This window comes from Pseudochaenichthys georgianus, chromosome 7 (genome assembly GCF_902827115.2).
Source record: "Pseudochaenichthys georgianus chromosome 7, fPseGeo1.2, whole genome shotgun sequence".
Lineage (NCBI taxonomy): Eukaryota > Metazoa > Chordata > Actinopteri > Perciformes > Channichthyidae > Pseudochaenichthys > Pseudochaenichthys georgianus.
Window position 1 is genome coordinate 16,309,012 of NC_047509.1, and position 24,315 is coordinate 16,333,326.

General features: G+C 40.5%; 1 protein-coding gene across 1 annotated transcript in view; it reads right to left on the reverse strand.

Annotated features, from left to right (window-relative positions):
- Window positions 1-19,466: 19,466 nt before the first annotated feature.
- LOC117449733 (chemokine-like protein TAFA-2) overlaps window positions 19,467-24,315 on the reverse strand; it is a 93,069-nt gene continuing 88,220 nt past the window's right edge. The window contains exons 4-5 of the mRNA XM_034087589.1: window positions 23,948-24,072; window positions 19,467-20,358 (exon numbers count right to left, since the gene is read on the reverse strand). Coding sequence (XP_033943480.1) covers window positions 20,347-20,358; window positions 23,948-24,072 — 137 coding nt within the window. The 3' untranslated portion in view covers window positions 19,467-20,346. The remainder of the gene's footprint in view (window positions 20,359-23,947; window positions 24,073-24,315) is intronic.

The window sequence follows — 24,315 nt, forward strand, 5'->3', positions numbered from 1 at the left end:
TATCCTGGTTCCTACCCACACACACCCACCAGGGCACATTAAAGTGGAGCCCAACCATCAAAGTTATTTTTGGTTAATCATAGACTTGTAAGGTATCACACCATCAAGAGAGAGCGCAAAATGCAGAGGGAGAACGATTGCAGATGGAAATCGATGAAGATTTAGGTAGTCTGATTGAAATCTGCAGGGTTTAAGTCATTCATGAGATCTGAAAAACCAAATGTGATTACACATACCTCCCTGGACCTTTTCCCCAAACCCCCTTCTCCTTCTCTCTTTTCATTCTTCACTGGATCTGTCACTCAGACCTGAAATATTCATGACCAGCTCTGCAAAATGAATGCATCTGCCGAAAAGAGCAGACGTTGAAGAGAGAGAAGTTAGTCGTTTGGATAGATACTCTCTCATGATGAGAGTGTCAGGTGGCTTTAGGCTTCAGGAAACGTGGAAAACATGACAGCTCGCCTTGGCAGTAGCCTGTCATTGTGTGTACGCACGTTGAAAACGTGTTTGTGGATGTGATATAATCAAGGTAACATTATGCTATTTAAAGTAATACGTGCTCAAAGAAAATGAAAGTTAATTGGGAGAGTCACTGCCTCCTCCTAAGAGAGTGAATGAATGGATGATGAATTTAAATATTTGCTGAGTTTGTTTTACAACCATATTAGTAATTTAGAGATGAGCTCTGCTAAATTCGACCCTGGGATTCTACCTGCTGATGACACTAACGAGTTCAGCCCATGTGCACCAGACACACACACCACACACCCACGCAAATTAACAACAGGGTGAGGCTGGGTGTGTTCGTATCAGTGCATTGTACATGGTGAGAAATAATGGACCTTCATGAAAGGGTCTCTCTACCACCAATACAGTACCTCCTCTCTCTCTATTTTTTTTCTCTCTCTCTCTCATTTATTGGCTGCAGAGTTTCTCGGCTCTCAGTCTCAACAAAGTACATTTTGTATTGATTCTCTTTCCTCTTTGATTTCACAGAAACAGTTTCCCATAGTCATCCCATATACTGCTGGTGTCTTCAACACGGCCTTACACACACACACACACACACACACACACACACACACACACACACACACACACACACACACACACACACACACACACACACACACACACACACACACACACACACACACACACACACACACACACACACACACACACACACACACACACACACACACACACACACACACACAGATCATTGATCAAACACCTGAATGCAAGAGACAGCAAATATTTGTGTTCTTTCAGACTCAATGATAAAACGATGCTTGGATGAAACTGGTTTGCTTTGATCTTGTTCAGGAAATTATGATTGCGCTCTTTGGGGCCGATAAAACTAAATGCATGAGATCAGATATATGAAACAACTTCTGAACAGCACTCGCATATTCAGAAATTACATCATTTCCTATCTGATCAACCCTTGTGTGTATCTATTTTCAATGATGCCAGTTACAAAGAAATTGAATTGGGCAGAGTTTGTCACAGACAATCCTGGAGGTATTTTTCTGGCTTTTTTTCTCCTTATCATTCCATTGTGCAATAAGATTGATGGGACTTAAAATAAACACAAATGTAATAGTAATCACAATATAATATACATATTAAACCTTAAATGCAAAGAAGACTACCTCTTTCTTGTTCTTTGGCTTGAGCTGAATATCATGATACATCCGTTTCTTCCTATTTTATATAACCTAGACGTGTAAAAGGTATATCTCATCTTTCCTGGGGGAATACGTTTTTATTGTAAACCTTTAAAATGTCTCACCGATGTGTTGGATCTCTAGATAGTAAACTGTATATTTAGCGATAAAGTGAAGGAAATTATAATATAGAGCCCTCAGCTGGAAACAAATCAAGCCACTTTTCTGAAGGTAGTTTCTGTGGTGGTTTATCAGTCACCCAACTGGATGTAGGGTACTCATGCATAATATGCACCAGCAAGGTTGTAAACAACACACTACAGCCCTGACACACTGTCGAATTGTGTACTAACATACTTACAACATCAACTCGTCTGGAACAAGATGTTGAGAGTGATATTCATGCTGTTTCACGTTTATACACCCAAATACACACGCAGTTGTACGTGGCGTCCCACAGGTAGCTAATGCAGAATAACATTGTTTCCAGAACGCTGGGCTATTAATCATGGATGAACTCCTGCATCACTGACAAATCAGCCTAATCTCGCAAGGGAGGGTGTGAGTGTGTATACAAAGGCACACTCACACACATACACATATGCATGCATGCACACTGATGAGAGTGTGTGGACACACACATGCATTTTATCAGTCTAATCTCATCGGAAAAAGCATGCTCTGACTGGCAAACAGAGAATTAATGCAGAGCTCTCCTCCCCTCTCCTTTCTCCTGTCTCAATCTTTACTTATCTGTCTCTCTCATGTCCTTCTCCTCCCCACACGTCTTTTCTCTCTCTATCTCCATTCCTCTCTTGTTTCTTTTTTTTGGAAAACAACAAAACAAAATCTGCACACAGTCTGCAGACAGGCTGGTCAGAACCCAGCAGACTCATTGTCTCAGTCCCTGGATTCTTCCTGGATTTTTATCTTACAGCACATCTCTCACGTCTAGTGTAGTATCTACAGGAGATAATAAAAAAAGGGGCTGCGTCATTCAGCACACATACAGACACATACTGTATTTGAACACATGAACACGCATTCAATGGCTAAGCAGACTAATGGCCACAGGAACACTGGAAGAAAGACTACACAGCAGAACGGTTGAATATCCACTTTGCATGAGGTGTGTGTGTGAGTATTGTGTCTATGCATGGTCAAGGGAAAGAGAACAAATGAAAGAAAGTTCTGTACAGAGAGCACATGTTTGGCTAAATAAATCAAATGGTGCAGGCTGAACAAAACGTGTACAGAAAAATGGATTGTGAACAGGTTCGGCTCAAAGGGTTGATGCAAAGGGCCGAGGGGTAAATTAATTTACATTCATGTTGGCACGTGTGATTGTTTGTGCCAAATGCACATATTGTGGGTTGGTGCCGATAGAAACACTTGTACATATGCCCGCTTATATGAATTACAAACAGCGCTTTGACTTCTCAAGCCTTCTTCAGCTGTAGCTTAAACACTTGCATATCTCACAGCCCTGTTGGAACACACAATGACATCCTGTCCCCTTAACGCCCACCTCTGTTCCTTTCCCTTTTCCCTTGGTCCTCTGACTGGCTGCTTTGTACCCTGACAGATATACAGCTCCTGGCTGCCCTACATGACTCTTGGGAAATGAGATACAAATGCCACAGTATCTGCGGTATCACTGCCCAAAACCAATGCTGTAGCCGTTGGCAATAAAACAGCAGCTATGACACAGACACCACAAAGGTAGAGATTAAAACGAAACACAACACAATAAACCAAAATCATTCTGGACAAAAAGCAGAGCTGGATATCGTACAGGACTGCCTTGATTCTAACTCATATTTAGCCTTCGTATTTAACTCCCTTTGGATCCGAGGCTGATCTTTACATTTGTGGCTTTAGTGCAATTAAGGGGTTAAGCTTTAAAGCATTGTATAACTCATTACGAGTACAGGGCACATCTCCTTTTTGCTGCTCGTCATGTAGCGTAAATTGTCTTTTAATCTGTGATCCAAACATGGAAGACTCACAAATGTTCTTACACCGCTGTATATATAACACAGTGTATGTATGTGTCCTTTAATTTGCCTGGCTAATGCACCACTCCAGCATAGTGATAAGAGAGTTTAATCTTCTTAGGTGTGGCGAAAGCTTAATCAATATTAACATATTCCTCAGCTCCCTCTCCATTGAATAATTGATATCCCCACACAGTCTTGCTGAGAATGAAATAAGATGTAGGAGTATTAAAATAACTTCCCGAGATAAAGGAAAATTGATTAAAAAAAGATGGCTGAAAATTAAAGAGAAGGAAAGGGAGCCTAAGGGATTGGACTTTGCATACAAATGAAGAAAAGGGGATGGGAGGGTGGAGAAAAAAGGAACTTTAGGGAAGTTATGAGCCCATTTATCTAACTCCAGTCATTGCACACTCGGCTGGCTGGGTTTTTTACCGAACCAATCAAAGCAGTTAATCTGAGGGATCCACTGTAGCCTCACCAATCTCTGACCTCCTTGTAAAACATAGTTATTAATCAGTGATTACTCATCTGTAATTTCCGCATGATTACCTCTTCATTAAAACTTGCAGCAGCGACATCTCAGGGTTCACCTGACAGGCTACCTCTCTGTTCCCAACAGTAACATCCTAAGCCTAACAGTCCGTGCATGCAGGCTCCGGCCAACCTAGGTAATAATGTCCCCACAAGAATGATAATTAGAATTAATTTAAGTTTTTAAAAGTTATTTCCACAAGGTCCTCCAGTTCAACTGCTGTATTTAAAGTTGAAACGTATGCTAGCTTGCCAAAATTACCTTTAATGTAATACAAAAAAAGCCCTAATGCGTTTAAGTCCCTGGTCCGGAGACTATATGCTCATCCTCCACAGCGGCAACACAGGGAGGGATTTTGGACTTGCACATGCAGTGAGAGGATCAAGCTTAAGAGGAATCATGATTTGACCACCTCAGCACTATCAGATCACTGCTGACACCTCACCTAGCACCCCAGGGTTTTAGCACAGATCAAAAGTTGAGGAGAAGAAGGCAGGCCACTGCTCAAGAGTGTGTGTGTCTGTTGTCCGTGCATGTTTGTGTGAGAGGTAAACAAAAAGGACAAAATAGTTCTTCAGCTGTCTATGAACAGAGACAAATTTAGCCCATCCCAAGGTTGCTGCACTCTCATAGGCGAGACACGAAGGACAACATGTTTGTGTGGAGCGTTGAGCGGCACGTCTGACAGCTGTGTTCAATCAGCGAGGGGAAAACTGATGGGTGAAAATGATATGTCAACAAGAGGAGGATGAGGCCAATATAGAACAAAGATAATGGCAGCAGCCACGCACTCATGTACAGTGTGATATGATATGAATACACAGGAGGTGTTTGAGATGATGACTTCACAGTGAAATGAGACAAGGAGGTGCAAGAAGTGATTAAAATAGCATGGCCCAGCAATCATTCATTCAGCACTGTATCAGATACCCCCCATCTCCATTTGACAGGCAGCTGACTTGCAGTGGGGTGAGATAGCTGCTCCGATCAATGTCTTCGATCTACACGGACTGACAGTTACTAACACACTCGCACAGCTATCCTTCATGATTAAACACTTAAGCTCATACTGTGTATCCTCCTCTCTATCCTAAACCGAATCAAACATCTGTCACAATTACCGGTTGGAAGATTCACTCTAACGCATCACTTAATCCTTGAAAAGCTGTGGTAGGTAGCCATTATAATATCTTGTGATGAAGCAATTAAATATGACTAAAGTCTTTTTTCATAGCCTGTTTTAGTGTTATTCGTTTAATAGCAGGCATTAACATGTTAAATTCATCGGGAGAAAATGGGAAATAGCAGCCATTGTGCCTCCATCTTATGCTTCTGACTAATCAAATTACGCTGCATCGATACACACACTGACTTCACTATCTGCCTCTCTGAGGGCCTGGTTGTGCTCTGTTGTTACGAGAGAGCTACGGCATGGAGGGGAATTAACAATGTCTATCTATTGATTAAAACTTGTTACAGGCTGACACCATTTTTGTTGTCAATTTCCCTTTGCAGGAATAACAGTAAATGTTAAAGTGTTGTGTTTGATGTGAGTGAGATCTCCCTATCCTTTCCTCGCTCCCTCTCTGTCCTCCATCTTTTTACTTTCTGTTCTGTTTCCTTCCCTTTTGTCTGCTGCCCTTGACACCTGTCAGCTGAAACAAATAGCCGTCTCCTGAAGAGCGCCAATGCTGGGCAGGTGTCAGTCAGGCTGCAGAACGCAGATATTGATCATGGTTAGGTACAAAGTCGATACAAACTAAAATGGCACGCTCTTTATTTACCACCAATATTCACACATGATCATGCAGTACATTGGTTGTACATTTTCTTCATTCATTGATCTACCAGGTTTGACAGTTGTTTCTTTAATAACATGTTGCAGTCATTTCTAAGATGAACCTCTATATACTGTACTTCATCCCACATCTTGATTCAGTAAATGTATAGTTTATTGTAATCTTCACATTTAGTATTGATTTATTACTGAACATGAGACTATTCTGTGAGGTTGCCATATTTAAATGGTTTCCTTCATTGTGTTAGAGAGCAGTAGTATACATGATAGAAGTATACAGCTTACATGTACTGTATTGAGTGGCAAATCATGCATCTGAGAAAGTGATTCGAAAACTATTTCCTTCTCCTAAACTGTAGTGTTTGTGCAGATTGCAGAAACCATCTAGTTGCCAAACCTAAATCTGTGTTTCCTTGCAAATTTCACAAAGCTTCCCCTTGTGATGTTCCTATGGCTACAAACAACAAGAATGATGTCGGCTAATGTTGTTCCTGTCAATGCGTGAGTCAGACCCCCTTTATGGCCAAACCCCAATGCTCTGCCTTCTGGCCTCTCAAGTAAAGCAGCATTCGGTCAGCCTTCTTTGCTCACAGTTTCAGTTTCTCACTTTCTTGTAGTCCTCTGTGTTTTGTGGTGATTGTCTGAAAAAAGACAGGAACATGTTATGTATTAACTTGAAGGATAACCAATTGTGTGTGTGCAAGTGCTTACCCACCCATAGCTAGATCTCAGGAATTCTACTCACACACACATACAACAAAGACTCTCCTGACAAAAGGTGTATAAAAATAAATAAAAGTCAAGGCCCTGCAGGTTTTCTTCCAGGTCCCTTCTTGTCTAACAGATGTCCAACCCACTATGCAGCTACTTTCAATGGCTTGTTTTCTGCCCTTTTTATTTGACATGCATTTGAGCTGACTTTTCCATTTCCATTCAGGGAAACATGGAAAGAGAACCTCATCTAACTCATCTAGTCCATCAGAGGGAGAGACGGCAAGACCGAGAGCAGGAAATGTTTAAAAGCCTAGGAAACAGCTAAAAACTATTTCCATCGTTAGACACCACACCATCATCTTCAACGTCACTCACAGCCCTCCCCGCACACACTAAAACATTTATACTGCCATGCCTGTCTGCTGATGGTTCTGCCTGTGAATTATTTACCATTGGAAATGCAGGAACAATCTAATTGAAGAAAAGGCCTCTCCATTGGAGATTTGTATCCCTTATAAGGTAAATGCTTTTCAGTTGATGCAGCCAAATTCTGTATGTTTGGTTTTGTATTCTCAAAGCTCGCTGTCTGCAGCTGTCCGCAATTACCACAACGCTAATGACTTCTCCTTTGTGAGTAACACATCGGAATGCTACCCTTAACTTTGTAGTTTCAGTATGTGTCTGCTTTTTATCACCAACGCAGTTGGAAGCGATGCGAAGGAAATGTTGTCTAAATCACAGTTAACATCTGGCCAATTAACACTGTTGCAAGGATAAAGTAGCAGATGTATTGATTTGAATGCTCACACTTCTCTGCAAGACTACTGAAAGTCTTGTTATCTGAAGTTGGAGAAAAAGAGAACTAACACAAATATTTCAAACATAACTTGACCTTGTTATTATTATTATTATTATTATTATTAAAGATGGGTATGAAGCTAAAATAGATTTTCCTCTAAGGGGCTATATTATGCTACATTTCAGGTTTCATATTTGAAATGTGTGCCCCTACTGTGACATCTTTACATGATTTAATGTTCAAAAAGTGCTTGAATTTTCTCCAGGGATTTCTGGGATGCCCGGCCCATAAGCCGATCACGTAAAATATGTTGGAGTGCTAGCCAATAGAAGCATTGTGTGTAGTGATGTCATTATGTTACAGAAGTAAAGTAAGGACAACAATCGAGGGGGTAGAGAAACTCCCTCCGGAGTACACTTTGGGATTTTAGCCATTTACTTGCACACAAACCTAAACAATACACCACAGGAAAGGGGAACTGTTATTCAAACAGAGTTTCTGAATAAACAAGGACATTGTCAGAGCTGGTCACCTCGTTCTTTTTTGTCTTTTTATAGAATGGCTGCTGCTTGACCACACTGCTGCTGTTAGCTCATATTTCTGCCACAAATAATACACATATGAAACACCAAGCACATGGAGGAACAGCTGAAACGTAATCAGACCACATGCATCAGAAGTGCAGGGAATTGTTATGTTTTGGTCATTTGCTTGATAATTTGCAGAAAACGTCCTTGCAGGACATCACACTTTAGAGCAAAACCCCATGATGCTTAAAACACATTTCATATTTAAAAAAAGGGAAAAAACTGTTTGCACACACTGCAGGATAAATACTGTCTGGGGACATCACTGTTGAGTGCCCGATGATGAGATTTCCTGCACATAGCTAAAACACTTCCACAGTTACACACACATGCAGCTCTGCCTCCTGTGAAGTGCTGCATCACTAGACCGTAATGGAATTCTATAGCTGACTGCTGACTGGAGGCTTTGGAGGGGGATGGATGGAGAAATGAAAGGGGAGGTAGGTGGAAAGGTGGGAAAAATTGATTGAAGGAAAAATGGTGGACTGTTTTTGTGTTCATGCATTTGAAGAATTGCACCCCCTGCTTCCACCTGCCTGTGTGTGTGGGTGAATGTGTGAGAGAATACTAAGGTAGGGTGATGCCATCGATATTAAGTGTGACACTCCAAGGTACAAAGGTTCATTTTCTTCTAATGTCTGCTTTAAAAACCCCACCTTGCTGACAACTTCAAAACGGCTCCCTTGGGTGAGGGCGTAAGTGTATGCAACACCTCCCACCCTCCTTCCCTTTCTCTTTTTCACCCAACGTTTTAGCAGGGGACAAGAGGGTACTGTAAATTACCTTTTGATTCATCCTCTTTAATTATGCAAATAGACTTCATTAGTGACTCTAAAGTGTTATGGAATGTATTCATTAGTCTGCGTGTAGTGCTGCGTGAGCGTTCAGTGAGGGGTACTCGAGTGTGCACAATTGTGCATGCTCCCCTTTTTTTATAGATATAAGTGTACATTATATTCAACGTGTTTGTGAAGACCTTTCTGTAGTGTTTACTCCCTTTAATGAACTATTTAAAGTCAGCGTAAGACACACTTGTTCTTAAGTTCCCTAATAGTATATAATTACTTTTGAAATCAATGATGTGGGTGGGCTATAATTACAAAGAAGAATGAAATCAGACTTCATTGGAAGTGGGTGTAACTTACAGTGGGAGGTAGAGATATTGAGCACTAAAGTGTTAGTATTATTAGATCTCAGTGCTGCGTTTGACACTGTTGACCACAGCATATTACTGGACCGACTGGAAAACTGGGTGGGACTTTCGGAAACAGTTCTAAATTGGTTTAAATCCTACTTAAAGGACAGAAACAACTTTGTTTCTATCGGTAAATACACATCTGAGTTGACAAATATGACATGTGGGGTTCCTCAAGGCTCCATCTTGGGGCCTCTTCTCTTTAACATCTACATGCTACCACTGGCTCAGATAATGAAGAACAACAAAATAAGTTACCATAGCTATGCAGATGACACACAAATTTACGTAACAATTTCACCAGGAGACTATGCTCCAATTCAAACACTGAGTAAGTGCATTGAACAAATCAATGACTGGATGTGTCAGAACTTTCTCCAATTAAACAAAGATAAAACTGAGGTAATGGTTTTTGGAGCCAAGGCAGAACGTTTAAAAGTTAGCGCTGAGCTTCAGTGTGCAATGTTCAAACCAACAGATAAAGCCAGAAATCTAGGTGTAGTCATGGACTCTGACCTGAGTTTCAACAGTCACATTAAAACAGTTACTAAATCAGCCTACTATCACCTAAAGAACATATCTAGGATTAAAAGACTAATGTCACAGCAGGATTTGGAAAAACTTGTCCATGCCTTTATCTTCAGTAGACTGGACTACTGTAATGGTGTCTTTGCTGGTCTCACTAAAAAATCTATTAGAAAGCTGCAGCTGATTCAGAACGCCGCTGCTCGAGTCCTCACTGACACTAAGAAAGTGGATCACATCACTCCTGTTCTGAAGTCTTTACACTGGCTTCCTGTGTGTCAAAGAATATATTTCAAAATACTGCTGCTGGTTTATAAAGCACTGAATGGTTTAGGCCCAAAATACATTACTGACCTCCTGCTAAACTATGAACCATCCAGATCTCTCAGGTCTTCAGGGACTGGTCAGCTTTCTGTCCCCAGAGTCAGAACTAAACATGGTAAAGCAGCGTTCAGTTATTATGCTCCAAATATCTGGAACAAACTCCCAGAAACCTGCAGGTCCGCTGCAACTCTGACTACTTTTAAATCCAGGCTGAAGACTTTTCTTTTTGTCGCTGCTTTTATTTGAACTATTCATATCTTAAACTGCACTGTAACTTTTATCCATGTACTTTTTCTTGTAATGTTTAATTGAACTATTTATATTTTAGACTGCACTGTAACTTTTATCCATGTATTTTTTTCTTAATGTTTATTTGATTAGCTTTTCTTTTTTAATGCTTGCTCTTTTTTTTTTTTTTTTTTTTTTTTGTGTAAAGCACTTTGAATTGCCTTGCGTTGAAAAGTGCTCTATAAATAAACTTGCCTTGCCTTGCCTTGCCTAAAGAACTATCCGCCCACCTACACTTTCCTCACTTGTGTAGAAATGATTAGATTAGACTTCAACCTAATATGTTTGTTTCGTTTTAACTGAGATCCTAACAGAAATCTCTGGCTCCTTGATCAGCATGTGGTATCCCTGTTACAGCTATAACTTTGTTAAGGAGGTGCATGTTAGCTTTGGTTCAACCTACAGCAGTGATTGAAGGTCATAACCTCCTAACACACATATATGAATTCAGCTGTGTTCATCTGTCTGCATCAACAAATTCAACCCGTGGAACTTGTGCGTTCCCTCATTGACACACACAGGCCCGTGCTTAGTTTGAGCCTATCTTTAGCACAGAAACTCTCCTGAGTTTTGGAATTGGTGCAAACTGTTTGTGTTGAGTTCATTAGCTTAATAAACACTGTCTGTAAACAACAGCACAAAGACAGTTGCCTTGCGTCCTTCCCCCTTTCTTTAATTTCCACTGCGCTTCTCTATTTTGTACCTCTCTCCCTTTATTCCTCTCTCAATTGAACACGGTCTTTCCTTGCTGGTGATGAGCGTCTGAATTTGAGAGAAGCGTCTGAAGTCAAGAGAAGAAAACATCCGCACTATTCCAATAGCTGAACAAACAGCTGATGGTGCAGTGAGGGAGTTGAAAGGGTTCAATGATTAGACTATGGCAGTGTGACCCAGATCTGGTTTTCAGACTGTCACTAAGCTGCGTTCAAAACCCCAAACTGACAACAACAATCCTCATTAATTACAGTAGCGACACGCATGGTCTCCATTCTCAAAATTGACACAAACCAATTCCCCTGTGTCCGCTTGAGTGTGTGTGTGTGTGTGTGTGTGTGTGTGTGTGTGTGTGTGTGTGTGTGTGTGTGTGTGTGTGTGTGTGTGTGTGTGTGTGTGTGTGTGTGTGTGATTTATTTCTCAATTGTTGGCCCTGTCTCCCCCTAAGCTCCTCTACTTCTCCTCATCCTGATGTTCTGTAATGCTCTTATTTAATTTGGCATCATCCCACCTTCACATCCTTAGTGTGTGACACTAAATGTCAACTGCTGAATATTCATGACTGCTCTGACACCCCTCCCCTCTGTCTCTCAAAATCTCATCCCAGACAGGTTTTCACTTTCTCTATCCGTCTCTTACAGACGTATTAGCAATGTATTTGAATATTACCAATTACCAATATTAAAACTGTAATTTCCTGCATCTTTGAGAGCACACAGATTTCCACCTCGTTGGCCTAATTTCAGGGCTTTCAGGGTTTCAAAGTATAAAAGTGTTATCCTCTTACCTGTGGTGGGATGTATCATTCTATATTGTTTAGTCATGAGTTGCCCATTGTGCATTTTACCAAAAAGAATACTCTTTTCAGAGAAGCTTTATCAAGATAATCCACACATCTCATTGTGAGCACATTGGCAAAGGGAATGAGAAAAAAGCAGTGGGAGGCAAAGGGCTGGATAAATAATGGCCCATATTTTGCACATACTGTATTAACAGAAAACTACTTTTCCCCCCCGTGATACACAGCATGACCAGTAGCCCTTCTTTATGAAGCCCACCGTAGTGGTCACATCATAATTTATCACAAAAGCTGACACAGCAAAGCAATGCCCAGCATGAGATTCAGTATGATGGACCCACTGCTGAGCTATTCTCTAGGTATGCAGCACAAAGCAGCACAGACAAATGTGTGACCAAACTATGGTCAGCAGGCCATCTGGGACATATTAATGAAACCATTTTGGTTATTGCTCTTGAATAATTCCGGAACTTAAAACGTTTTACTGTTAAACTACTTGGATGAATGGTGGGTATCCATATCTTTAAAAAAATATTCCTTTTTTGTTCACCAAAGACTCTTGATATTCCAAAAATAAACAAGACATGGCAGCAACAACAACACAGTTGTAGAGTTTAGCTTGCTAGCAGTCAAATGACTGTAAAGAAGGAATATATAATGTCAGAGGACACTTTGAAACAAAACATGTTTCCTTGAAGTCCACATTGGTCTAGAAAGAGGTGAAATTCAGAACGATTGAATTTAGCCGGTCTGCTCAATGTTTGTGTATCACATTTTAACATGTTATTTATTAATGAGTTAAGTGCATTAAACTTTAGGGCCCATGGAGATGATTGTTGCGAGTTGCATTGCATAGTGAAACACAGTATTTCTGGGTCTCATTAGTTAATGTTTTGGTACAAGATATTTGTCCAGAATTTGTTTACTGATAATAGTTTGAACTTGAAGCATTGTTTGTATAAGAAAACATATATTTAAAAAATGGGGTGATTGTTTTGATTGAATTATTTGATCACATCATTTAAACTACAAACCAATTTTGGTGGAGATCGTTGTATTAACTTGAGAAAACAGTCACGATGAACATTGCGCATGTGTAGCTACTTTTCATATGTGTCAGTGCAGAAGAGCACTTGCCAATCATCTATTTTACAGCACTGGTGACAGTGGCCTTCCTTGGAAATGCCTCTTGAGTGTTGCCTTACCACAATAAACAAAATGCGTTGCTGTGGCTACGTCTCTGGGGACAGAATGTGTCAACAGCACACTAGGGAGAGTAGAAGTCATGGAAATGAATACCACAAGACCACACAAAAGGAGCAAGACACACACATAGTATCAAACACATTATGCAGCAGGAGGAGAGGTCATCTAATCTGTGCGAGTCATCAGTACAACCTTAATCAATGTGACTCATATATAATGCTCATTCAGGAGCGACTCATCGGGAATAAAAGGGAAGCACACCTCCTTTCATGCTTCCCTTGACATGGGTTGGGGTTATCTGCCTTTATGTGTGTGCGTGTGTGGATTTCAGGAAGTGTGTTTGAGGAAAGTGACAGGTTGAGACCGCCATGTAAAGAACCCTTTGGGCCTGTGCGGCTTATCAGGCCCACACACATTCCTTCCTTCTTTCTTTCTCTCATGCTATCCACCTTTGCACACAAAAAGACACACAGATACACACACCCAGCTGAATTATATGTCACGCTGATCTGTTGAGTTCATTTGTAACCTGCTCAGATCGGCTCTGTTCTCCAAGTCTCACGACAGAAGCCATATTATTTTTAGGCCGTCACTTCGCACTAGCATCACACAGACTCCCTCTCCATATCTTTCCACTTCCCACTTTCTCGCCATCCTCTCATGTCTTCATCTATGTGTCAGAATCCGAGGAAATCAGAGAGGAAGAGGGTTATGGCTGTATGCCTGCACATCACGTAAACTGGGTGGTCCATTGAGTTAAATAGAAAATGTTTCAGGAATTAAATATTTGTTTTTAGGATACAAAGCACACATGCTTGAGAGACATCTCTTTACTTCGTGATTCTGTTTGCATATGTGATCTGACATGGCTGCTCATAAGACCTTAACAGGCCTTTTAATATGGAAAAGTAGTGTCTACATATCAATTATTCAAAATGGATGTTTGAGGGGGGTTTATTTACTACTAGCCCTCATTTGGACACTTGCTATCCTGCCATGCCCTTTGGTTTTCAAGGAATTTCTCAATAGCTTGTATTGTTTTGTATCCTTTTTGTAATTTTAAGTTGAAATCTAGGGTATTTTGTTTACAGATAAAGATAAAAGCTTTGCCTAACACATGTTGCAGGTGCAACATGTGTACGAGTGATTCTGGGTTTCGGATTCTGGGTTTCGGATTCAATTTCCAGCTCCTCCTGTTCACTTGTCGATGGCCAGGCCAGCGCTTTGCATGAGATCCGTCTGTGCCACCAGTCTGGATTTGGATAAAACCGCCTCATAAATGCAATGCCTTTTGGTTTGACAGCTAATTGTATCCACAATACAGTAAGATAACATTACATAACATAATTGTAAAGAAACACTAATATATATGAACAATAACATTCAAAAACACTTCTGCTCTCTTAAACATTTTTTGATATGCAATTGGACAGAATTGTATTTTTTTTAAACTTTAGTTTTTTTTGTTTGTAGTATCCATGACATAATGGCCTTTAATAGGTGCAATGATTTACTTGTTAATTACAGAACTCAAATTAAATAAACGGGCCTAATGGGTGCTGTTTAAACCAAATTAATTTAAAAAAAGGGGACTATTAGACTAAGAGCTTGTATGTATATACTAATTAGAGGAAACCAAACAAACCTCACTAACTCCTAATTATTAATATTTAATAAAATACAGCCAACAACGCCACCTAATGTGTCTAACATAAAATCACGACAGAGTGTGTGAGTGATCAGTGGCCCAGTCTTCAAATCAACATTAACGAACAGCTGGTACCTCAACAACTTGTTAACCACAGTTAACATGCAACAACCTTACAAGTGTCTGCGTCGGGCTGTCCACAGTTTATAGGATCCGTCGCAGGTACATGCTGGGATTGGAGGGTCGGGCCAGGGACTGCACCAATCGGGTTACTTACAGTGTTAGACTGGTTAACACGTCATCATAGGAGGGGAACAGCAACCAATGATATCGAAAAGACAACACAAACACACACGAGCTGCGGAACGAAGCGTTAGTGGAGATGTAGCAGTGGCTCTAACACCAGGCTATTCACTCTCATAATGCAATGTAATTGACATTTAATACACTCAGTTACCAAGTTAGAAGTGACTTCACACTATGCCGTTTGGTTTCGAAAAAGGCTGGAATACTTGAGTGACAGTCAAATCTAGAAATCTTTGTCCATGAACATCTTACACGCTTCACAGGAAAATACAACCCATTTTGTAGAGTTACAAATAATACTTCTAGGTTTTCCTTGTCAAAATGTCAAGCCAATGTTTATGAAAACTAGCACTGAGGTAAGCAAACAATAGCTAAACATACACTTTAATTGATACATGCTTAATTTATTTATATGGATATAACAGAAAAGTAAAGCATCATCACAGTTTAGGAAAGACAGCTTTATTCTTGTTGGATAAGGAAACTATTACAGCTAATCATGTCTCATCTGCTTCAACTGGCACTGTGCTGTGTACTGTGAACACTGCTGGCATATGATGCATCACACTTGAAATAAATAATTGAGCTTAATATTCATGCTTGTCAAACATGTCAAGTTATCGACATATTTGTATTTTCTAAAGGACAAGCCGCTCCTTGCGTTTGTCTTCAAATCAAGCATATGATAGTAATTCTAATGAGCTTATCTGTACACATTTAATATTGAACAATGATATTATTAATGTTAATTATGACATAATTTGCTAAGTGAAGTTTATTGGTGTCAATTAGCTTAAAAGGCAAAGCAGTAGACACTGTTAATGAATCACAGTAAGTACAGCTTTGATTGACATGTCAGTATTATTAGATATAGTTTATTGATCCCAGTTACGGATTTTTTTGTAAATTGTCTTCAGTGAGCAAAATCTGTATACAATGTTCAACATTAGGATTATAGGGTTGAGTTAATGTTCCCTGATAGAAGTCACAGAAGAAGTGTATCAATGTCAAGCTCGAGGGTGTTGGTCTTGAGCGTGCATGGATGCTGCAAGAGGCTGAGTTATTAGCAAATTAGGGTTCAATTATATTTATTGTCTGTATTTTACTGTTTAACATTGTTATTTATTTAGTTATATTTTATATTTAGTTATTTGATTATTTATTTAGAGCATTTTACACACAACTAGGGCTACAGGTTCATCACATTAATGTGACGGGTGAACACATTTATCCTGGCTTTAAATGAGAAAATGTGTGGAGGACATGTGCACAGAATAGCCCTAAAAGAGAACCTGATGGTGAGAAGACCCTTAATGCTGAATGCTGTGCCCGTTAAGTAAATGTGTTAACAAAACCACCAGCCTGAGCGGAGAAAGGTATGGTAATTTTAAAAGGATTTAAAAGGAAAGTTAAGTAAGTGTTTTGTTCCCTATGATCCAAGCCTTCTCTTTGAAATGCTTGTCATTGTCATTATAGTGGTGGAAAATAGTATCCTTAAAGGTGGGGTAGGTAAGTTTGAGAAACCGGCTCGAGATACCGTTTTTGTTATATTCCATGGAATGCTCCTAACATCCCGATAGCAATGAATATCTTAAGGGCTTTGACAAAAAATCCATACAAAAATGTCATCTGTGGAAGCCGTAGCGCTGTAAAAAGCACCCAATCATTTTAGCCGGCCCGGCTAAAATAACTGGATGGCCTACCTGCCTGTCAGCCTTCCATCTGTGCACAAACTTATCTCGTGCCCTCATTGGTCATGTGGCGTTTGTGTGTGTTGGAGGAGGGGCTCTGTAAGGAAGTGGCAGATTTTTTCCGGTTGTGTATTTTCAAATTCTAGCGCACTCGAGCTGGTTTCTCCAAAATTATCTACCCCACCTTTAACCTGAAAACAAAAACATGGTTGAGTACATTTTTCAAATAACTGGTTATAATAGCATACAGAGCTTAAGACCTGATGTCACAGTTAGCCTCTGTTATACTTAATTAAACCTGATGCAATTTCAGAATTTCTTCCATCTGAAGAACCTTGGGCCGCCCAAGGTGTATAGAGCTTAGGGGGAAGTTGTATTTATGTATAACTGATTTAAATTATGTTTTCTTAGTTCCAAAGCTGCTATTGGAAATTCTTATTCACTATATCTCTCTCTGGAACAAACAGGCATGGTTAAGCATGTTTTTGCTGGCCATTCAACCCTCGATGAGTCACCTTCCTCTAATTATTCTCCTGGTAGTGACGCGTCAGCTCTTAGGTATAAGATATATCTCATCGTTTGGCCGGACGTGGCATCTGCTCTGGCATCTGTTGTTAGCACTGCTAACCAGAAAGCATACTGACATTTCCCAGCATCGTCTGGATATTCAGAGTAAAGCCACAAATAACTAGATTAATGCCTAGCTGCAATGTGTGATGATCAGAACTGCCAGACTGTCAGGGCTACACCTGATACCTCGCTTCAGCACCAGTGATAAATATTTAATATACATGTAGATGTTACGAGTGAGTAAGAGTGGCTTATTATTAAGGGTGCTGTTGAGGAATATCAACAAGGCTCACATGGTTGATCATGATTGGATTCACACGCAGCTTGAGAAACACATGTGAGCAGTTACAATGAAAACCTTGAGTGGCATATTCTAATGTCAAAACCATTTTTCACATTTTTCTCTGTGTAATTAAAGCAGAGTTTTCCATGCTCAGGTCCTGTTTCCATGTGCATGAATGTGTGAGAATCTGTATGCGGGTTTATTCTATGTAATCTTTTAATGACATGCACTAACGACGCGTTGAGGCTCAGAAAGTACCCTAACCAGGAAACACGCACACACACACACACACACACACACACACACACACACACACACACACACACACACACACACACACACACACACACAGAGAATGACTTAGGCTCAGTGGAAGGCCGCAGCCCCTGAGAGGATCCACTGGGAGATTAGCCAAATCAGAAAAGATAGATGTCCACAGCTTTAAACTCAACATTTTGTTTGCAACTTTCTCGGTCTCTGTCCTATTGTTTCATTTCCTTCATAATCAGATTTACAGCAGAGGCTTCCTGCCACTTAGCATCAACATCTATCACTCGCTGTTGCGTTCTTACAGTACAGTACATCCTGCTCTTATGATTACATTTTTCCATATCCTACTGTACTGTCTTTTCATGGTCATATATTTAAACATACAGCAACTCTATCTTGATGTGATATATAATGACAGTACTTGTCTCTCCAAGAAGTTTCTCATCTACTCGTCACGCTTGATGGCTTGCAGATAATTGATAAATATGGACAGGATATATACCATACATAACCTGATTTAAAGTAGAGTATATATGATGCATGTTACCCAGTATTCGATGGTATATTCATGTTCATGTCATAATTTGATGTTGATCTATATTAAGTGCCTGAAAGCAGTCTTAACATTTACTTTTCTAAGTATGGTTTCTTATTCAAGTAAAGTTGCTTGTGAGGAATTAGTTCTGACATGAACCGTATTTATGTGATGTTGTCTGAACAAGTTGCAGGTTGTAAGAAATCCCAAACATTTAAATACAATGTAATAATGAAAGAAGGGATATTATTATCAACTTAACATAAACAAATAACAAAAACTTCATTAAAATTAGACTGACAACAGAGAAGTACTAGAGAAACACTCACCTGTTGTATAGTATGCCACATAAATAACAACATCAGGCCACCATAGAACAACAACAACAGATGGCAGACACTTTGACCCTTGCTTGCACCTCAGCGCTTCAGCTGTAACGCGAGAATGACTGTTGGTAATAAAAATAGAATCACTGCTAATTTACAATCAAAGGTTTTTTCTAAAACTCACCTGTTGATAAAGCTCCATACACGACAATTTTCCTGGCTGAAATGTGCTGCATATAAGATTTAAGGTGTACTTTATTAATCCCAATTCGGGAACACATTTTTAAGATCCTTTACCCTCCTCGCCTGCATGGGATTTATAATATGAAAACTCCAGCAAAATGTACAGGCTTGTCCTAAAATAGTCCCTCCATTGTTGACTAGACAGAGCTTAGAAGTATTTCATATCAGGAGCTTTATCTGTCTGTTACAATACAATTGAGAGAGTTCAGAGCTGTTTGTTTGAAGCAGGACATCAAGATGATAACATCTAGTTTGCAAAATAACAAAGAAAGCAACAGTTATTCATGATCTTTCTTGAAGTCAACGCAATAACACCAGGAGTTACACACTTGTGATTTTGAGTTTCCTCAAGGTTTCTCGACAATGCTGATAACTCCATGCATCCCTTGTGAAACAACACAATTATTTGTACTCTTTTTTTCTTTTGAAAGGTTTTATTCATTTCATATAATACTGACACATGTACTCAATAGCGGTTAACAGGCGTTTAAAAACACAGATATTAAAACCATTAGAGCATCAATTTAATTTAAGCCCCGTTGATTCCACGGACCATTTTTTTTAACACGTTTACATGTTTCAATATACCATAACATCTACTTGGTATTAGTCTAACCTCTCCCCTGAAAGGATTTTGTCCTTTGTCAAAAAAAAGAAGAAAACAAAAGATATAAGAAGACTGACAAATTGTCTCCCCATTTTAAAACATGGCATGTGGTAAGCCACAAACTATTCAAGGTAAAATACTCTTATGGAAGTGAAATCTGAAAAAGAAAGGGTTTAGTTTCAGATCTGAGAAACATTTTGACAGCATCAAGTGTGTCATATGTGGCACTGTTACATTTAAATGTGTCATCCCGACTAAATGAGAAGGACATTCTGGATCAATTCCCTTTTTTGTAGTAATGTTGCTGCCTTAAATCCAGATCCCCTTTATTTCCCTTTATGCGTATGTAACACTAAGCCATATAAGAGAGATGAAGAATACACATTGTTGTAAAGAAAGTCTTTTTTGTCTTCTAATCAAGTGCTGTTAGATCATAGTTCACTTTTTGAAGCTGTTGTTTGTAAAGGATTGTGGGTGATGCGGCCCTTTGTGGCAAAGGACCAAGGACACTGAGTTATGTTTAAGGTGATGCAAGACTGTGATAGAGTCCTGTCTCTTCAGCCTCCACATCTAGGATATCCTCAGAACAATGAAACAAGTATTGGTTCCTTATAGAAGTCCGTCTGAGTGCGTTTCCTCACCATTGATAGGACCATTGTGCTGTATAAGTGACTCCACTGCCATTTCTGCTCTTCTTGAGCCACGCAGGACTATCGGGTCACCTGAAACGGGGAGAAAATAAAGTGTGTCATTGAAAATAGTCCCTTAAAAAGGTTGGGATGACAACCTGAAAACAGTAAAGGTCACAGAACACAATACAAAGCCAATTCTGGTGAAACACGTCAACTGAAAGTTTGAAATGATGCAGTTCCGTGCTGCTCGGTCTACTTTTGGAATAAATGGCAAGTGATTCTTGTTGGGGGAGCAGCAACAATGTGGCTGGCACGCTCTCTGTCTGTCCTGGCAAGGGACTAAACAAAACACAGCTTGTCTGTCGGCCAATAATGCCTCACTTTCAGCGCCTGGCCCACTGCCATGTCATTTCGTCAGTTTGTCAAGACGGTTGCTCTAATCACATGGTCTCTTCGCCTTGTCCATCCATCTTTCCATTTGTTTTGCTCATCCAATTACTTTTGGTTTATTTCAAGCTATTAGGAGACATTTCCAACGAGCCAACGACCAAACAGACTCAAATTGCTGTATAACTGCCAGTGCTTAGGCACGTAATAGACCAGACTTCCTAAGTCTATTCTTCTGTTTTCCTGTATGCCTTTCTTTCTCATTGTGTGTCATTGTGTTTCCCAGTGGATTCCCCTCTAAGCCCAAACACATGCTGTCTCCTCTGCATATCTTCTTGAGGGACTTTGTCTTTTGTCCGACCCAGGTGACAGCTAACTAAGTGTGAAGGACAGCCATTGCAGAGAGAGCTCAGGGGAGCGTTTCCTCCAAGCTGGCAGTGGAAAGTGTTCTACTGTATCTGCTCTCCATGGCTGCGGGCCACCCTTCCTGGGCCCGATCCCACTGCCTTCAGGCATCTACTCCTGTGCCAGATCAAACAGTCTGCAGGCGTTTGTTGTCAGGCCAGTTCACTATGCACTGCTGCATCTCTGTGCCTGCAGTGCTTTAAGGTGCTTCAAAGTCCATTAGGTGTTCATCCCTTTTCCGGTTTAAATATGCCTGTAGGTGGAACTCACTGTGCCCAATTAGAAAGTTGATTTAGGTAGTTAGATGTCAGTTTTACAAAGAACACCAGTAGTGCTCGAGTATCATTTCTATGGGTCTTGTTGGGCCCATGAGAGCCACATCTTCTTTTGCTTATTGCAAAAACTTGAAACGTCTACACTAGTGGCTGTTTGGATGGCCACAAGGCAGATGTCCCCTTCACTCCTACATTATACACACTCTTTATGACTCACTTAGTCACACGAGTAGATTATGGAAATCCATTGTATAAGATGTTTGATCTTGATTTATCTTGTCTTTTTGTTTGGAGATATAAAAGCTGCTTTAAATTACTTAACATCTTGATTCATAGTATATAGTGTTGTTCTGTCCACCAAAAATAATGGTGGGTTGTTTTTTTGTGCCACATTGGTTTAGTGTTTGTATAAAGGAAATGAAACATACACCTTGTCATTTGTTTAATGTGTGTATATGGCTGCTTGTGCATCTCATAAATGCACACACACACTTGCCTCGCAGTGTATGACAGCTCAGTGGTTCGGAAGCCCGGCTGTGTCTGTCTGCTCATCCATGTGATATTACTTGGCATTGATCGAGCTGTCACCCATCCCCTCCCTCTCTCCTCCCTCTGCCCTCCCCCTCTCCTCCTTTTCGCTTCTCCGGGCCATGGATGGATGGAGGAATTGAGGGAGGGTGCCAAACACTCTTTTGTTTTCTTGCCTGCTCTGTGTATCCAGACACAAACATAAGCTCCTTGTCAGCTGACCAGTTCCAATATTCTTGTTTTCAAGTGTTTTCTGTATTCCTTTATCCAACATTCACCTGTGCCCTCAGCCTTTCCTCTTCACTTTCCACTTTTTGTTTGTTTTCATCCATTACCCCTGCCTTAATTTTCCCTTTTGGCTGCTCTTGTACCCTCTCTCTATCGCTCTCCCTCTCTCTCATATCCTCATTCCCTCTCAATCCATCGTCAATTTCAATTTACGAGCGGGTCTTAATGGGACTATAAGGGAACGTTCGATGCTATTGATCTGGATTCATGCGCATCTTGACCTCAATGTACCACACCAGAGGAGAAAAACAATCATCCTTTTCATCATCAGGCAAACACATCAGATAACACACTTGCATAGTGTACACACACACACACACACACACACACACACACACACACACACACACACACACACACACACACACACACACACACACACACACACACACAGATCATTGATCAAACACCTGAATGCAAGAGACAGCAAATATTTGTGTTCTTTCAGACTCAATGATAAACCGATGCTTGGATGAAACTGGTTTGATCTGATCTTGTTCACGAAATTATGATTGCGCTCTTTGGGGCCGATAAAACTAAATGCATGAGATCAGATATATGAAACAACTTCTGAACAGCACTCGCATATTCAGAAATTACATCATTTCCTATCTGATCAACCCTTGTGTGTATCTATTTTCAATGATGCCAGTTACAAAGACCACTCGGTCATTTTCTATTTCCATCTCATTGTCTCTTTATCTTGCTGTTAAATGAGCAGGGAATTCGGGAAGTTCAGCTGCACTTATGAAAAGCCTCACCGATTTTTTGAGTTGAGTCAGCACAGCAGACAAGTATTTCAGGGTGAGAATAAGAGGAGGGGCTGTTGAGAAGGAGAGTGCAACTTGAGGGTGTGAGATCCACTTTGCAAGGTGAGAGGTGAGCCGAGGAAAAAGTAGCGAAGGAATTCTTAATCAGAAAGGTGTATAGGAGACAGTCTCTAAATGTTTTAAAGAAAGAGAGAGTGAGGAGGAGATACCTGCCCACATGCATCTCACCCTTTACTTATCCATCTCTTTTTTCCAAAGAGATGCACTCTCCCTACTTTGGCCACTCTTTCAATCAATTATTTAGGCTGAAAACAACGGTCTGCACCCAGCCATGAATAATGGAAGATGAGAAGGCAGAAAGAAGGATGGAGGTTAGATACTGAAGCATACAGTGACATGAGGTGAGTCTCGCACAAATTCCCTCCTATAACAGACAGCTAGGAGTCTGCTCAGGTCCAGCCACCGAAGAGGAGCCAACAGGTGTCGGGTCTGCGCAGAGAGATATATAATGTACACCCAAACCTACACACACACACATATAAAGACACAGACTCATGGACAGTTCATTAAAGTTGAAGGAAAGAGGACACACACACTCACAATTTCCACTTTAGTCTACCCACTGTGGGGAGTTGTTTTTGCATCGAGTCAGATGGTCTGCCAGTCAGACGCAGGGAAGCAGGGCATGTGGGAATGAAGGGAATGTGATGTTCTCTCCCCCCGTGTGTGTATCTGTGTGTTATTTGCCTTGTTCCTGTTGGCCTTGTTTTCGTTAGAGACTCTTTGATGTTAGATCCAAGATAGGCGGGAGGAGACAGTAAAGACAGAGAAATTGGGTGAGAAAAAGAATGATATGATGGGGGAAATAGATAGGGATGGAAACAAATGAAAAAGCAGGAAGATAGAGGATGAGGATATAACACAGCAGAGGTGGAAGTGGGTCACTTTGCGGTGGGTCTGATCATGTGTGCATGTATGGGGATGAGAGGGAGTTTGTTCTGAGAGAGAGATTGTGTGAACACCAACCTTTGTGGTCTTGACTTTGTTGCCTGTGCTGCAGCTCCATCCTGTGAGGTCTGGCAGAACCTTACACTCCTCACCATCATTACACGGGTGCATCTGACACCACCACTTCTGGGCCACAATAGAAGCTGTGTGGAACAGGGAGAAGGGTGGAAGATATTTAGTATGGTAAAGACGTGACTGTGTGTTTGTGGGTGTGTTTTATCCTTTGTGTCTCCTGTCTCTTTGTTTGTGAATTTTGACACCAAGCTTTTCCTCAAAAAGTTTCTGTGTACATTTTTGGATACATTTAAATAGTAAAATAGGAGTAAAATCAAGTTAAACAGTTTGTTGGACTTAGTCTCCAATTGGGTGCAATTAAACCATTTCAG